This window comes from Orycteropus afer, unplaced genomic scaffold, assembly GCF_000298275.1.
Source record: "Orycteropus afer afer isolate SDZICR_OR568_19922 unplaced genomic scaffold, OryAfe1.0 scaffold00079, whole genome shotgun sequence".
Classification (NCBI taxonomy): Eukaryota; Metazoa; Chordata; class Mammalia; order Tubulidentata; family Orycteropodidae; genus Orycteropus; species Orycteropus afer.
This window is the reverse complement of record NW_006921666.1, coordinates 4,111,464-4,128,159: the sequence shown is the minus strand read 5'-3', so window position 1 is coordinate 4,128,159 and position 16,696 is coordinate 4,111,464. Positions and strand designations below refer to the sequence as shown.

General features: G+C 42.5%; 1 protein-coding gene across 1 annotated transcript in view; it reads right to left on the bottom strand.

The window, feature by feature from the left end:
* Window positions 1-2,400: 2,400 nt before the first annotated feature.
* Window positions 2,401-16,696, bottom strand: part of TMED8 (transmembrane p24 trafficking protein family member 8) — a 56,116-nt gene continuing 41,820 nt past the window's right edge. Inside the window, exons 3-6 of the mRNA XM_007941335.2 lie at window positions 10,187-10,313; window positions 5,813-5,939; window positions 3,959-4,264; window positions 2,401-2,618 (exon numbers count right to left, since the gene is read on the bottom strand). Of these exons, the coding sequence (XP_007939526.1) occupies window positions 2,401-2,618; window positions 3,959-4,264; window positions 5,813-5,939; window positions 10,187-10,313 (778 nt within the window). The remainder of the gene's footprint in view (window positions 2,619-3,958; window positions 4,265-5,812; window positions 5,940-10,186; window positions 10,314-16,696) is intronic.

Genomic DNA, 16,696 nt, shown 5'->3' with positions numbered 1-16,696 from the left:
TATTAATTTAGCTATTTTGTGCTAATGAAACAAAGAAGCCCTGTTAGTGACACACCAGTATAAAATGAAATGTCACATGCCCCAGGACTTCAAAAAGTGACCAGACAATACTAGGCACACAGAGGTGGAGGGAACACATCCCTCAGGGATCCCTGAAGCAACAAAACTAGGTTTCCAAAGAAAGTAAGTACAGAGACTCTCGTGGCAAAAATAAACAAAAGTGTTATCCCAGGGAGCTTGCTATGCCTGACAGCTCCTTTTGGAAAGACAGAAGTTAATAATAAACAGGAAAAATATGCAAGGCTTTAGCTGACTGGAAAATAGCTCAGTAGAAAATTGCTTTATAAAGATTATATTCAATTAGCTAAGGCATGATTCAATTTCAGTGATTAAAGAGTGGTCACTCAGCTATCTAATGGGATGACACACTACAGGTTTGCTTTTTACTGTCCAAATAGAAAGACTCAAATAATTTCGTACAAGATATATAAATCTTGGCCAGTATAATCCTCTAAAAAATTCACTCACAAATATAAAACTATGGCGGTATGATGCTCTTTAGAGAATGGGGATGTTATGGCCATCCTGTCTTACATGGGGTTTTGCTCCCAGGGGCACAAAAGGTGCAGAATGCATTGCTCTTTATTTATAATGTAGATGCCACTCCAGACCCACTGTGAGGAGTCATGTTCCAGGAGAGGTTTGCTCTGAGGCACCCACACAAGGAAGGAGGGAGCCAAAGGAAAAATGTTGAAGGCAACTCCTCAGAACAGACAAAGGACTTTGAATCCCAGAATCCCAGACCTCTCATTGGCTAGTCAACACCTCTGCACTCACTCCCTGTGAATGGGCAGATTCCCTCACAGGGGGTGCCAGACGGCATCCTTAACTCCAGGCACACTTAACATCCATCACTGAAGGGGCAGAGGTCTGACCTGCAGGGATGCAACTTCATTAGTTCCCAACTTCTTCTAAAGTCATCATCTTTAACTTCATACAAGAGGTGGCACTTCATACAAGTGTCTCAGAACAGATGGGAAGCCTTCTGAGAACCAGGTAGAAACTGTTTCAAAGGCAAAATGAAATGTGCTAAACAATAAATAAAAGTAATAAATAAACCTAATCATTCCTCACAACTATAAGGCAGTAACAGATTTGACACGGGAACAAGAAACAAGGAGGTAAAGAGGACAGCTGAAATCCCCCTCACTCTCCTTCTCTGCCTGAGGTCCTGGCACCCTGGTGCTCTGGCAGCCCTGGCTGCAGCACCAGCCACCTGCTGCACTGCTGGGCATCAGGGAAACGCAGGCTTTGGCAGGGAAAGAACAAATACAATCAGCAGCAACAGTGAACTTCATTATCGCCTTTCCTAAGACACTTAGAAACCAAAAGCTTTATGTTCCCAATGCAAGAAACCAAACCCAGAAACTCTGAAAACCTGATTGGGTTTCACTGCTTTTGGTTCCAGAGCAAACTTTTTAAATAACACTTCTACTTCAAAGAGACAAAAAAGTGGTGGGGAACCTCGAGGGTTTGTTTTGGTTTTCATTTGTTTATCTTCTCTCTCCTTCTTTCATTATACAAAAAATAATTTAGTAACGCTCAAGTCAAAGATGGGGGTTCTAAGATCAATTCAGTAACTATTCTCCACCCTTCCCCCTGGGAAAGGAAACTGCCACTTGAAACAGGAAGTGATGGAGGCAGTTCTTCCCAGAGTTTAGATTACACTGATTATCATTTTTGATTGCATGAAAGTTCTTGCTGTAATGGCAAAAATACAGACTTAGGAAAGGGAGGAGAGGAGGAGGCTAACCATCAGGAATAAGCCATTTCCCTCCAGAGGCAGTGAGGGCTCCCCAGCCTGTGCAGGACAAAGAACAACCAGCAGGTGGGAATATGGCAGTGCTGAGAGGTGGACAGAGCAGTCTCTGTCCAAGAGACTGGGTTCCTTCACGGACAATGTGCTTTTCCTCTTCTGGCACCTCAAACAGTGAAGAGAGTAGGTACCACTGAATGAATCTGCAATAAAGGCTCTGGGGGAGGAGAGAGCAGCAATCTGAATGACACACCTTGCACCAAGATAAACCTATTTTTAAAAGGTAACATCCTAGTTCCTTTTACGCTTTTGCCTGATGGGTACCTTCACAGAGGGATTTTGCTGGAGTCCAAAGCAAGGAGAATAGGTGTCAGGGAGCATGGAACAGAGGCACTACACCACCACCTGCAGAAGCCAGGAACGGGAAAAGCTATGTGGGGGTAACAATCAGGCAAGCCAGGCGGGACGTGAGGGTCAGGCACCTCACGCTCTTTTAGCTCTTGCCTATTCAGAACAAAGGCAACAGCTGGCAGCCCGCTTCAGCCAGCAAATCTCTGCCCGCCCCTGTGCCAGCAGTCAGTCCTTCAGCTAGTGTAGTAGATGTGGAAGTAGAGGGTCTTGTTGCGCAGCAGGGAGTAAGAGTTGTCAAACTTGAGCAGGTAGATGCCCTCACCGGGATAGTCGTGGCTGCCAGCCTGCACATCTCGGTGACTATCTCGCCGGTACACAGGCATGACCTCCCCATAGCGACTCCGCAAGGAGCTCCTGGAGCCTCTCTCCACATCTCCAACTGGGACAGGATCTGCATGAGCAAAACAGCAGAGTGTTTTGGTATGAGTTCAGAGGCAAAGTAAGTCCTAGCTGAAGGTGACAAAATGGACCAGGTAACCCAGTGGCTTTTATTCAGGAGAGGCTATTGCACTCCTACAGGCATCTGGAAATATCTGGTGGCCTTTGTGTTCATTATAGTGACCAGTGGGTGCTACTGGGTGTCCAAGGGTCCAGAAGTGTTAAGCATCAGAATAGTGCCTGCACAACAAAGAAGTGTCCCCCTAAATGCCAATAATATCTACACAGAAAAACAGTGCTCTAGCCTTATAGGAATGTTCCCAGCTTCAGAAACATACAGCCATTTCAGGGGTTGTTGTTGTTGTTATTTGCCGTTGAGTTGGACCCGACTCATAGCAACCCCTCCTTGGGTTTCTGAGGCAGTATCGCTACGGAAGTAGATTGCCCCATCTTCCTTCCGAGGAGTGGCTGGTGGGTTTGAACCGCCAGCCTCCTGGTTAGCAGTCAAGTGCCTTAGGCACTATGCTACCAGAGCTCCCATTTCAGGGGTACAGAGGGAAAAAAGACAGAAAGAAATGGACATCCTTTCCATTGAACATGTAAAAGAACTAGCTAGGTAGCTAGTTAGGTATGAAATACAGACAAAAATGGTAAGCCAGAACTTCCACTTAGACTACTGCTTGTAAGCTATGAGGTTTTCCTAAATACTTGCATTGTAGGTTTCCCTGAAGACTTGCTTTTCCACAGAGAAGTAAGTTACGGGATTGATTTTAAGATTGCAGGAGAAACAGAAGGAGTAAGGCTAATGGTTACTGCAAATGCCTCAGGACCATTGTGACTAGGGGCTGCAAGTAACAACTAGAATGGAGCACAGAAAACAATTTGAAAACTGCCCTGGACAGGAAGTGAAGAAGTAAGTAAGAGTCAGGTGGCTGTGGCATTTTGTAGAGTGGAGGGAATGGCTATATTAAGCAAGCTTTAATCACTCAGTTTAGTTCTGGGTAAAGAACAAGTATACCCAAATGTAATCTCAGATAATTCCTGCTTCTATAGAAAACAGTACTGACCAACCCCTATCCATGCCCTGCTCCTATTCCTGCCTCCAATGGGATGCTGGGGAAACTATGTACTGATTCAAAAGAAAAGAAGCTTCCAGCCAAGGCATCAACACCAATCCCACCAGAATATTATTCGAAAGCCTGACTTCAGTCTGCATACCTACCTTAGTTTGCAATGCCGAAAGGAGGCCCTCACATGCATTTTGAGGAAGAGGAGGACTGGTACAATAGAGGAAGTAGCCACAAAAAATTAGGGTGAGCTGTTAATGGAAGCTACAAATTAGGTTAAATTTACCTTCAAGCTCCTCCTCTTCCTCCTCCTCTTCGTCCTCGTCCTCACTGGAATCACTGACCTGCACAGTTATGTCAGTGCTGGTTACAGGGGTCCAGTCAAAATAAACTCCAAAGCCAATATCATAGTCATCAGTCGCAAACTCCCAGCAGACACGCTTTCCCTCTGGATGAGTAGGTACCCGGATGGTCACTACTTCACCCCGCTTCACCACCAGATGGCTGTTCTTCTCTTTGCCCAGCTTGCTTTTGAATTCCTTCATCTTGGCAAAGGTCCAGATGCATGGAGGAGCCATAAGTGGTGGGGAGACTGAAAGGACAGGCAGCTTACTACTGAGAAATCATGAGGATATGCTACCCCACTTGGTATTTTATTTGTTTTTATTTTTTAAATGTTTTCCTTTATTGTGATTTGGGTGAGAATTTACAGAACAAATTTTTTTTCTCATTAAACAGTTCATATACATTTTGTTTCATGACACTGATTGTGACCCCCAAAATGTAACAGCTCTCTTCCCACGTCCTCCCTGTGGTTACCTTTTTTCTGTGTCCTTCTTTCCTTTGTATTTCTGCCCTCTGAGCTGTCTCCCTGTGTAGATGCTGCCCTTCTGAGCTCCCTTAGTTGAATGGTGTAATTGTTCACCTTGTAGGCTAGTCTATTATGTGCCTGAAAGCCATGGGAGTGCATTCCAGGCCCAAAGGATGACGAGGGATCATAGTCTCACAGGTTTCACCAGTCTCTATCAGACCAGTAAGCCTGATCTTTTATATGATTTTGACTTTTGTTCCACATTTTCAAAGGAAATTACTTCTGAATTGAGACCTGAAGGATGAGAATGAGTTAGAAGGAACAGTGAGTCGTGAGAGAACATTTCTTATAGAGGGAAGCACATGTCTAGAAGTGAGTTTCTGACATGTGAAACACTTCACTTTTGCTGGACTTGAGAACTGGCAGGAGATATTCGTATGATGGACATGAAGGGAAACAGTATACAGATCAGAAGGTATTAAGACATTTCATTAAAAAAATATGAGAACACCAAGCGGATATAGGATGCAGTGGATTTAGGGTCTGGCACCACTCATTTAGGGTATGAAAGGATCACTCAGGATGATGTATGGCAAATGAATTGAGTAGACTAGATGCCTAGACTGGTGTAGGTAAGCTAGCTGTTTCTATGGTTTTATTAATGAAGGTAAAAACTGATGTATGAAACAGTGCAATAATAAAACAGAATTTAGCTTATGGAGTATTATTTAAGAAATATTTATTAATTCAGCTGGAAATAAATGTGTTGTGAGAGTGTTTATCCAAGAGAGAATAAAAGTTTACCCAAAGAAGACAGCAAGATCCAGTTTGAGTAACAGGACCGAGGGCAGTGAGAGTCAGTGTACTAAGCAGAGGCAGGAAAGGGTTTAAAACAAAAACCAAACTCACTGCCGTCAAGTTTTATTGGTGGATTGAAACACTCAGGACAGTGCACTACTCTCTGGGAGACTCAGCATTTTATTTAGAGAGGTTGTCAATCAAACACATTCTTTCCACTTGCTTCCCTGACTTGTTTCCATAACTCATTTTCTCTCTTTCTTCCCATGTTTGCCTTTCTTTAAGTACTCACTCAAACTCAAAAACTCACTGTCATTGAGTCGGATCCGACTCATAGCAACCCCTCCTTGGGTTTGCAAGGTAGTATCACTACAGAAGTAGATTGCCCCTTCTTCCTGCAGAGGAATGGCTGGTGCGTTTGAACTACCAACCTTCTGGTTAGCAGTCGGATGCCTTAGGTGCTACTCCACCAGAGCTCCAAAGTACTCACTAGAAAAAAAAATATCACTTTGGCACTCCCAAAGGTCTCACCTTTCCTGTGGTCCCCCAGAAGATCTGCAGATTCCAAATCAGCTGAAAGAACATCAATAGCTCCTGTGTGCTCAGACTGGATCATAACAATGTCCCCAGACCTCTGTGGAACTTGGTACTTGGCCATCTGCACAAAAGAATTCTAGTTAAAGGAGAAGTTAAGAGTGGAAAATTCCAATTAGCCTTTTCCTAAATGAAGGTGCCTCATGACCTACAGAATCCCACCTCAATGTTTAATATGCCATTCAGTGTTACTTCTCTTTCCTCCAGGAACAGGCTGCTAATAAATTCTATAAAAATGTTTCTTAAAGATTCTTCCTTGTTTTCTCCTACCTTTTGCAACTTGCCAGGCCTTTGTAAAATCCTTGCTCATGAACAGCTTCACAGCTCACTATGGACTTTTGCATCTAATGGCATCGCCAGGCCGTGCCTTGGTCTTGCCTCACCCTGAACAGTACCTCCCTGTGGCTCCTCCTATGACAGTCCTGGCACCTGGGGTTTAGCTGGACTCCCACACTGCCACACATCCTTCTGCTACAATTCCCACTCAAGGGTCAATTGCAGATGACTGTCAATCAAGAATTCACCAAAGCACTGCAGATAGAATTTCGTTCTCCCTCTACCCCCCCACCCCCCTCTCTCTCTTCCTTTTCCTCTCCTTCCTGCCCTGCTTTCTGTCCCACCTGATTTTGTGGTCTGCTCCACATTCAAACTCTGTAGCTTGGCTATATCATCAGCACATCTTGGGCTACAAGATCTCATCCTCTATGTCACTGTGTTGTTGTTGTTGTTATGTGCTGTCGAGTTGGACCTGACTCATAGCAACCTCTTCTTGGGTTTCTGAGGTAGTATCACTACAGAAGTAGATTGCCCAACCTTCTTTCTGAGGAGTGGCCAGTGGGTTTGAACCCATAGGCCTTTAGGTTAGCAGTCAAGTGCCTTGAGCACTATACTATCAGAGCTCCAATGTCACGTGGTGTAGTAAATTATATAATATGGCTTTTCTAGCCACAGTCTTTGTAAACTCCATGGTGGAATTTGCCATGAACACTGAGTAGCTCCTGATTGTTAAAGTTATCCACCTGGGGTATTTCTGTTGAGAGTGGCATGAAGCAATCTTCTGGGAAGTTTGCTGTCTCTCAGGTACATAAAATTCTAATGTTGGGATTGGTTAGTTTGGCCACTCTACCAGGCTCAAAAGGAGCCCTCACAGAGGCAGAAGGAATCTCTCAATGCCGGCTAAGAGACATACACTGCTGAGAGAGACAGAGATGAGAGAGACATGCGCTGCTGAGAGGCAGACACCGCGAAACAAGCACTGCTGGAGAGAGACTGTCGGCTGAGAGACAGCTGCCTGAGAGAGACTGAGCATGTTCCTGAACTTGAATTGTAGCCTGTTGCTTCCCTAATAAACCCCACAATCTGTGAGTTCTGTGTGGCCACTGCAGCAAATTATTGAACCCAGCAGAGAGGTGGTGGGTGCTGCGGGAGGAACGGTTGGTGGCAGGGTTGGTGAAAGGGCTGGTGGGAGGCAGCATATCTGGTCTTGTAGGAACAGGCCTTGGGCTACTGATGGTGATTCTGTCTTCCTCTTGTGGGGTTAGAGGAGGTTGGAAGATGCCGCCTCCTTGCCTTGCCTCTTTGGCAGTCACTAACCAAAAACCCACTGCCGCCAAGTCGATTCGGACTCACAGTGACCCCCACTAGGTTCCCAAAGCAGTAAATCTTAAAGAAATACATTGCCTTATCTTCCCTCCACAAAGCGGCTGGTGGGTTTGAGCCACCAACCTTCTGGTTAGCTGTCAAATGCCTTAGGCACCACACCACCAGAGCTCCTTATATCACTAACAGTGCTCTACAAATAACTACAATCTCATTTTAGACCAGCCCCATTTTGCATTTAAACAATGTATTTGCTGCCAGACATCTGACCTGCATGGAAGAGATGCCCCCACTCTGCCATTCTGTATTCAAAACCCTCACTAACCCATGGCAGGAGCCTGCAAACTCTCCCCAGTGGGTTGCCCTTAAAATCACTCAGATTAGTGTTTCCCAGTTTCATGTTCTTATGTCTGGATTTCTTGCCCCTTCTCTAAGCAGTGGGCAGGCAACTCAATAATAAATCTATACCGACTGCCTACAAAGAAGAGCATATCAATGAGACAGCAGTCCAATTATGGGACCAGAATTGTATTTGTAATAAATAAATAAAGTTTGCAATCCTGCCAGGCTGCATTCTCATAATCTCTGTTTCTGGAAAATAAGCCCTCTAGTTCTTATCTCCATTGCTACATGAGATGAATCAGACTTTGGTTAGTGCACCTAAATGAGTCTTTCCTTTCCCAAGGGCTAAACAAAGGATTCAGTTTGCAACTTATTAGCTGCATAACCTTCATAAAGTAACTAAGAACTCTTAGCCTCAGTTTCCTCATCTGCAAAATGGGGATATAATGGTATCTATATCACTCAGGAGTAAATGAAATTTATGGCAGAAACTGCTTTGTAAACTATAAATCATTATACACATGTAATTATTATGCTTGATGTTGTAGCTATTGACACTAACACCACTGATTATCACAATACATCTGTTAATAATGATGCAAATAACCCATACCTTTCTGGCAGGGTAGCCACTGCTATAGTAATACCACTTCTATGGAATCTTTATACCATAAATATTAAGTAGATCTATTACAAACAAAAGGAGCTCTGGTAGCGTAGTGGCTAAGGCACTTGACTGCTAACCAGAAGGCTGGTGGTTCAAACCCACCAGCCACTCCTTGGAAGGAAGATGGGGCAATCTACTTTCGTAGTGATACTGCCTCGGAAACCCAAGGAGGGGTCGCTATGAGTCAGGTCCGACTCAACGGCACATAACAACAACAACATTACAAACAAATGAGACTAAAACACAGCCTGATAGTTTAAGGCTCTGTAAAATCAAGAGGATTTTAGAGAATACCTGAGCATTCATTCTAATACTTCATTTTTTGAATAAGTGCATACTGGGTGCTAGCACGGTGCAGGGCCCTATGAGAGACACAAACAATTCTTCACATAATTAAGAATAAGATGCTCTATGGAAGCAAATGAGAAAGAGTCATTAACAACCTGTGATATGCAAATGACACAACCTTACTGAAAGTGAAGAGAAGATATGCAAAGACACAACCTTGCTTGCTGAAAGTGAAGAGGACTTGAAGCACTTATTGATGAAGATCAAAAACTATAGCCTTTAGTATGGATTACACCTCAACATAAAGAAAACTAAAATCCTCACAACTGAAGTTGTCAAGATTTCATGTTACTTGGATCCACAATCAACAAAGAATGCTGAAAACATCAAGGACTGCCAAAAAACAATCTGGCCTAAAAGAAGTGCAGCCAGAATGTTCCTTAGACATATGAAGGGCAGACTTTGTCTTACCTACTTTGGTCATGTTGTCAGAAGGGACCAGGCCCTGGAGAAGGATATCATGCTTGGTAAAGTAAAGGCTCAGTAAAAAAGGGAAAGACCCTCAATGAGATGGATTGACACAGTGGCTACAATGACAGGCTCAAGCATAGCAAGGACTGTGAAGATGGAGCAGGACCGGCCAGTGTTTGCTCTGTTGTACATAGGGCTGCTAAGAATCAGAGCCAACTCAATGGCACCTAACAACATAACAATAATAACAACAATCAATACTCGTGGAAGCAGTAGTCAAGAAATCAAACAATGTTTCGGATGGGGCAAATGTGTTGCAAAAGACCTCTTTAAATTGTTTAAGAGTGAAGATGTCACTTTGAAGACTAAGGTGTGCCTGACCCAAACCATGGTATTTTCAATAGCCTCATATACATGTGAGAGCTAGACAATGAATAAGGAGGACCACAGAAGAACTGATGCATTTGAATTGTGGTGTTGACGAAGAATACCAAATACACTACGGATTGCTAGAATGAACAAATCTGTGTTGGAGGAAGTTCAAATGGAAGTGAAAATGGCCAGACTTCATCTCTGATACTTTGGTCATGTGTCAGACGGGGCCAATCCCTGGAGTAGGACATCATGCTTGGTAAAATACAGGGTTAGCAAAAAAGGGGAAGACCTTCAACGAGATAAGACTGACACAGTGGATGCAGTGATGGGGTCAAGTATAGCAACAATTGTGAGAACAGCTCAAGATCAGGCAGTATTCCGTTCTGATGTACACGGGGTTGCTATAAGTCACAACAGACTTGACAGCACCTAACAACAATGAGAGCAGAGAGACACTTCTGTGAGCCACCTTCACAGTGCTTCTAATTCAAAACTCCCTGCTATAATCTAAGTTCTAGCATCATAAACTCCTTCTTTTATGGAGGACAAAGAGCGAATGTGCCCCCTACCTTGTTTAGGACCTGGGCCTTGTCTGCAGGCAGCAATTCTTGGTCCAAGGTCTGAGCTTCCAAGGCTCCAGTTGCTTTCCGCAGGTCTTCTGTGGCCTCCTCACTCCCCGCAGATACCATCTGTGGCCTCTCAGAGGAAGATAGCATGTAAATTAAAGGATCTTTTAAAAGACACGATCATCCTGGAGAAATTCTTAAATAAAGCAACTTTCAAAGGACAACCTCCCTTCCACCCTATTCCTCTGGCATTTAGGTCTACTGTCACTTTAGCCAATCAATGCATAGGGTTAAACTGGCCCACAGGAAAGTGGTGACAGTGTGTGAAGGCCGAAGGGCTGGCCAAGTCCAGCCCCAGACTCAGAGAACACGGAAGATACACAGCTTGATCATCTCAGGTGGAATCATTGGTCTAGCTGTATTTTTTACTCTGACATCCACATCATTTGCCGCACACAGAATTTCAGCAAAACAAGAGTTAGAATCCCAGTTTTGTTCTACACGCAAAGCCACTGGAGAGAAGCAAAGGGTGGAGGCCTCTCCTCAACTAGAGGCAGATTACCAAACAAACAAAGTGCAAAGTGATTAGCAAGGAGATTCCCACAGCTATCCCAGGAGCAATCAAAATCTTTCAGCATTTCCACTTCATAGCCTAAGACAGAAGTAATCACTTTCCTTTTTTAAGCCCATTAATCAACTAACTACCCAGGGACTTAACACAAAACTATCTGAATAGTAGATTTAAAGAGGCAAGGGAATGATTTATGCTCCATTTCATTTCCACTAGTTTCAGAGACTGGAAAATAAGACAAATGCTATTGTGCAGCCTAACTCAGGCCTTTCAGGAAATCTTTATAGATTCCTTAGATTAGCAGTTATCAAAATTTCCTCCCTTCCTTTCTCCTCTCCCTTCTTCCCTTTTTTAACATTAAGAAGAAAAATTATTGCTAGGTTTTTTGGTTTAGTTTATAAATAACCTCTTCTTCAGATAAAATGGAGCCATCTTTTGGAATATCCAAGTCTACTCCAACCTACCTCTGAAAGAACAGTGGGATACTAGTTGATTTTTCTAGGTTTGCTTGGGTAATTCAGTGCAAGATGGGCCTATTTTGTCCTCTTACCCCAGAAATTACAGAGGGCACTGGTAACATAGTGCCTAATGCACTTGACTGCTATCCAGAAGGCTCGCGGCTCAAACCCACCAGCCACTCCTCGGAAGGAAGGCTGGGCAATCTACTTCCGTAGTGATACTGCCTCAGAAACCCAAAAGGGGTTGCTATGAGTCAGGTCTGACTTGACGGCACACAACAACAACAGCACTAGTTATCATCTGTCTCCTCTCCCAGAGGTGAGCTTGATGATGACTGGGACCAGGTCTTACTCGCCCTGTATGTATAGCATCTAGAAGCAAGCCCATCAGATGGAGCTCTGAGGCCCTTTGCACTCCCACCTTGTCTCCCAGAATCCTCCCCTCTGCCTAGTCCACTCCAGCCACATGGCCCCTTGAAGCTTTGATGTTCCTCACACACTTTAAACATTGTCCTACTCAAGAGGCTCTGTGCCCAGTATTCCCTCGGCCTGGAATATTCTTCTCCCTAGTTACCTTATGGCTTACTTACTTCAGGTTTCTCTCAACTGTCACTTTCCCAGAGGGGCTTCCCAGACGTCTCCTATAAAAAGTCTTACCCTTCTTCAACTCTATTCCTGTTTAAACCCATACCATGCTTCATTTTTCTTCACCACATTTATTATTTTCTGACATACAGGCTTCCCTTGGTATCTACCGGGGCTTGGTTTCAGGATTCCCCCTATACCCACCCCCCACCAATACCAAAATCTGTAGATGTTCAAGTCCCTTATACAAAATGGTATAGTATTTGCATATAATCTATACACATCCTCCCGTATACTTTAAATCATCTCTAGATTACTTATAATACCTAACACAATGTAAATGATATGTAAATAAGCACCTTACTTTGTGCTTCCTCTTAGCCTTTGAGTGATTGCTTTGACCATTTTTGGACTGCATCCTACCCCTAACCCCATGCTCGAATATTTTTGGTCTTAGAACAGAAACCATGGCTACGGAGGGCCAACTGTATTGGAAATGGAAACATAGCTCTCTGTCTTTTCTAGTGAGGTGGGTCAGCCTGCCAGTTTCTCTCCTCCTTTTGGGATGGTCTCCCTGCTCTCAGTCAGCACAAATCAGAAGCCTTAAAGGGCCGGCGGGGGTAAGAAGGGGTGTTGTTCTTAGATGTGGCTTATCACGGGCATCAAGTGATTTCAAATTTATCTTTCCCAAAATACCTTTCACTAATTCTTCAGAGCTCAAAATGCTAACATGAGTATTAAATTTATGTGGCTGTTGCAGGTCTGATTTAAAAAAAAAAATTTTTTTTGGTAAGTAAAACCGTATTTGTGCAAAGTAGCATGCTGAAGGCAAATAAGAGACTAAATCTTAGATGCCCCCTGTACAATAAGGTCAGGCTGATGGTCCAGATTAAATATTTTAGTCTCATTTTCCAAATATTATAAATTATAGTTTGATCCAAAATTCCTCTTTTGCTTCCAAACAAAAATTAACTTTTTCATTCAATAAATAAAATTGGGAATCTACTATTTATCCATTTAACAGAGATTTAATGAAAGCCCACTGTGTACATGGCACTGTTTTAGCTACTTCAAGATAACAAAAATGAGCAAAACAGTCCAAGTCTTCGCATTCATGGAGCTTACATTCTAATGGGGGAGGCAAACAGAAAACAAGAGTATGTCATATTTCATAGAATCTGTGTGTCACCAACTGTAAGATGTACTGATATTTTATGTACCACATACCCAGGATGGAGAATCTAACAGGAGACCCCTTATGCAGAACCAGGACATCAAAAGCCTACACCTTCATTAAGAAAACAAGGAGAAATCTCTCCACACAGGAAAGAACAGCAAGGAAACCTGAATTTCTCAGCTTTGGAATCGTATAAGGGGATGAAAAAATAACTCCCCTGAAAGTATGATTCACAAGTTAGTAGTCACCAGGTCGAAATTCATTCTGACAGTGTGGTCTAAAAAAGAACCTTTAAGCAGAATATTTAACTTAAAATTGTCTCAGGATGGTAACACTCCCAAGAACTGGCAGAAGGGAATGTGTCTTCTGGAAGGACTTGACATCAGTCTACCCCACAGCAGTAATAAGACAACATCAATTTTTTTTTCCAAGAACCCCCGTATTTCAGTTGTATTAACATCTAAAAATAAAACAAACTATGCATCTTGGAAACATCAAGATAAGGTACATAATACAATGTACACAAAATACAAGCAATAAGTTTCATACTCACTGGAATTTTTTCCTTCATATACTAGATTTTAGAAAGAAAACTTTTAAGATAAATTTCCTTTTGCCTAAGAATGTTCTGTACTCCTCACTCAAAAGATTTTTATTTACTCTTGGGAAGAAAAAGCAATTCTACATTAATGTCCATCCCCTAAAAATATTTCAAATCAACATGTGTAGAAAAGATGTGGGAAGAAAAAGCAATTCTATATTAACGTCCATCCCCTAAAAATATTTCAAATCAACATGTGTAGATAAGATGTGGTAAGAGGAAGACAGAATGGTGTTCTCCTAAGAGGATTTGATGAGACCATGAATTGTCTCAAATAACTAAAGCTTTGAGGGGGCTGTATCTTCTAAAAAGATCATTATATATAATAACCTAATAGCTGTAAGCGTAGAACTCAAAACCCTTATATTACCAGTTACGAGAATAAGCTTTAGAGCAAGCCAAACCTAAAGGTTGCATGAACTTGGGCAAATCACTGAACTCATTGTAGTTCATTTTCTCATCTGAAAAATAGGTTAACTTATTTCCTTAATGTTGTTAGGAGGACTAAATGAGATAATACATATTATTGCTGTTGTTGTTAGGTCCTGTGGAGTCAATTCCAATTTACAGTGACCCCATGTGACAGAGTAAAACATAGAGTTTCCCAGGCTGTAATCTTTATGGGAAGGGAATCTGGTGGCATAGTGGCTAAGGCATTTGGCTGTTAATCCAAAGGTCATTGGTTCGAACCCACTAGCAGCTCTGCAGGAGAAAGATGAGGCAATCTTTTTCCATAAAGATTTACAGCCGTAGAAACTCAATGGGAGTTGCTATGAGTTAGGACCAACTTGATGGCAGTGCATTTGGTTTTGGTTTTTAATCTTTATGGGAGCAGATTGTCAGGTCTTGCCTCCCAGGGAGGAACTGCTGGGTAGGTGTGAATGGCCAGACTTTTGGTTAGCAGCTGAATGCTTAACCATGGCACCACCAGGACTCCTTTAATACATATTAACACCTAGAAAAGCATTAGGAAATAGAAACATTCAGCAAAATGTGGGTATTATATTATTGGGGAATCTCTGGGTGGTGCAAATGGTTAAGCACTGGACTACTAACTGAAAGACTGGCAGTTCAAACCCACCCAGAAACACCCAGGAGAGAGGTTTCCAAAAGATCATTAGCCTTGAAAATCCTGTGGACAGAGAGGTACACAAGAGGTACAGACAACAAAAAACACTTTACATATACAATAATGTGTTATCAGTGATAACACACATCAAGCTACAGGTAAATAGGTAGGTAGACAGGCTGAATGATCAGCTATGTCTGTTGTTGTTGTTGTTAGATGCAATGAGTTGGCTCTGACTCATAATGACCCTATGTACAACAGAACAAAACAGTGCCCGGTCCTGCGCCAGCCTCACAATCCTTGCTATACCTGAACCTACTGTTGCAGCCACTGTGTCAATCCATCTCATTGAGGGCCTTCCGCTTTTTCGCTGATCCCTCACTTTATCAAGCATGATATCCTTCTCCAGAGAATGGTCCCTTCTGACAACATGACCAAAGTAGGTGAGACTTTGTCTGGCAATTCTCGCTTCCAAGGAACATTCTGGCTGTACTTCTTTCAGAAGAGATTTCTTAATTCTTCTGGCAGTTCAGGGTAATTTCAGTATTCTTCATCAACACTACAACTCAAAAACGTTAACTCTTCTTCAGTTTCCTTATTCATTGTCCAGCTTTCACATGCATATAAGGTGACTGAAAACACCATGGCTTGGGTCAGAGGCATCTTAGCTTTCAAAGAGCCATCTTTGCTCTTCAGCACTTTAAAGAGGTCTTTTGCAGCAGGTTTGCCCAATGCAATACGTCATCTGATTTCTTGACTGCTGCTTCCATGGGTGTTGACTGTGGAGCCAAGCAATATGAAATCTTTGACAATTTTAATCTTTTCTCCATTTATCATGATGCTGCTTATTGGCCCAGTTTTGAGGATTTTTGCTTTCTTTTTGTTGAGATGTAATCCATACTGAGATCGTAATTTTTAATTTCATCAGTAAATGCTTCAAGTCATCTTTACTTTCAGCAAGGAAGGTTGTGTCGTCTGCACACTGCAGGTAGTTAATGAGTCCTCCTCCAATCCTGATGTGATATTCTTCATATAGTCTAGCTTCTGGCAGTACTTGCTCAGCATACAGACTGAATAAGTATGGTGAAAGGATACAATCCTGACACACTCCCTTACTGATTTTAAACCATGCAGTATCTCCTTGTTCTGTTCAAACGACAGCCTCCTGGTCCATGTACAGGTTCTTCATGAGCACAATTAAGTGTTCTGGAGTTCCCATTCTTCTAAATGTTATCCATAATTTGTTATGATCCACACAATAGGATGCTTTTGCATAGTCAAAAAAACACAAGTAAACATTTTTATGGTATTCTTTGCTTTCAGCTGAGATCCATCAGACATTGTTCCATGTCTTCTTCTTAATCCAGCTTGCATTTCTGGAAGTTCTCTGTCAATATACTGCTGCAACCATTTCTGCATTATCTTCAGCAGGATTTTACTTGTGTGTGATAGGTGATATTAATGATATTGCTCGATAATTTCCACATTCTATGGGATCACTTTTCTTTGGAATGAGTAAAAATATGCATCTCTTCTAGTCAGTTGGCCAGGTAGCTGTCTTGCAAATTTCTTGGCATAGACAAGTAGGTGCCTCCAGCAGGGCATCCATTTGTTGAAACATCTCAATGGGTATTCCATCAATTCCTGGAGCCTTGTTTTTCACCAACGCCTTCAGTGCAGCTTCGACTTCTTCCTTCAATACCATCAGTTCTTGATCATATGCCACCTCCTGAAATCGATGAACACTGACCAATTCTTTTTTTGTACAGTGACTCTGTGTATTCCTTCCATCTTCTTTTGATGTTTCCTGCATCTCTTTCAATATTGCAACTCAAGGCATGAATATTTTCTTCAGTTCTTTCAGCTTGAGAAATGCTCTCACATGCATATGAGGCAATTGGAAATATCATGCCTTCTGTCAGGCGCACCTTACTCCTCAAGGAGACATCCTTGCTCCTCAGCACTTGAAACAGTTCCTTCACGGTTGACTTTCCCAATGCTACACGTCGTCTAATGTCCTGACTGCTGCTTCCATTGGCATCGATTGTAGAA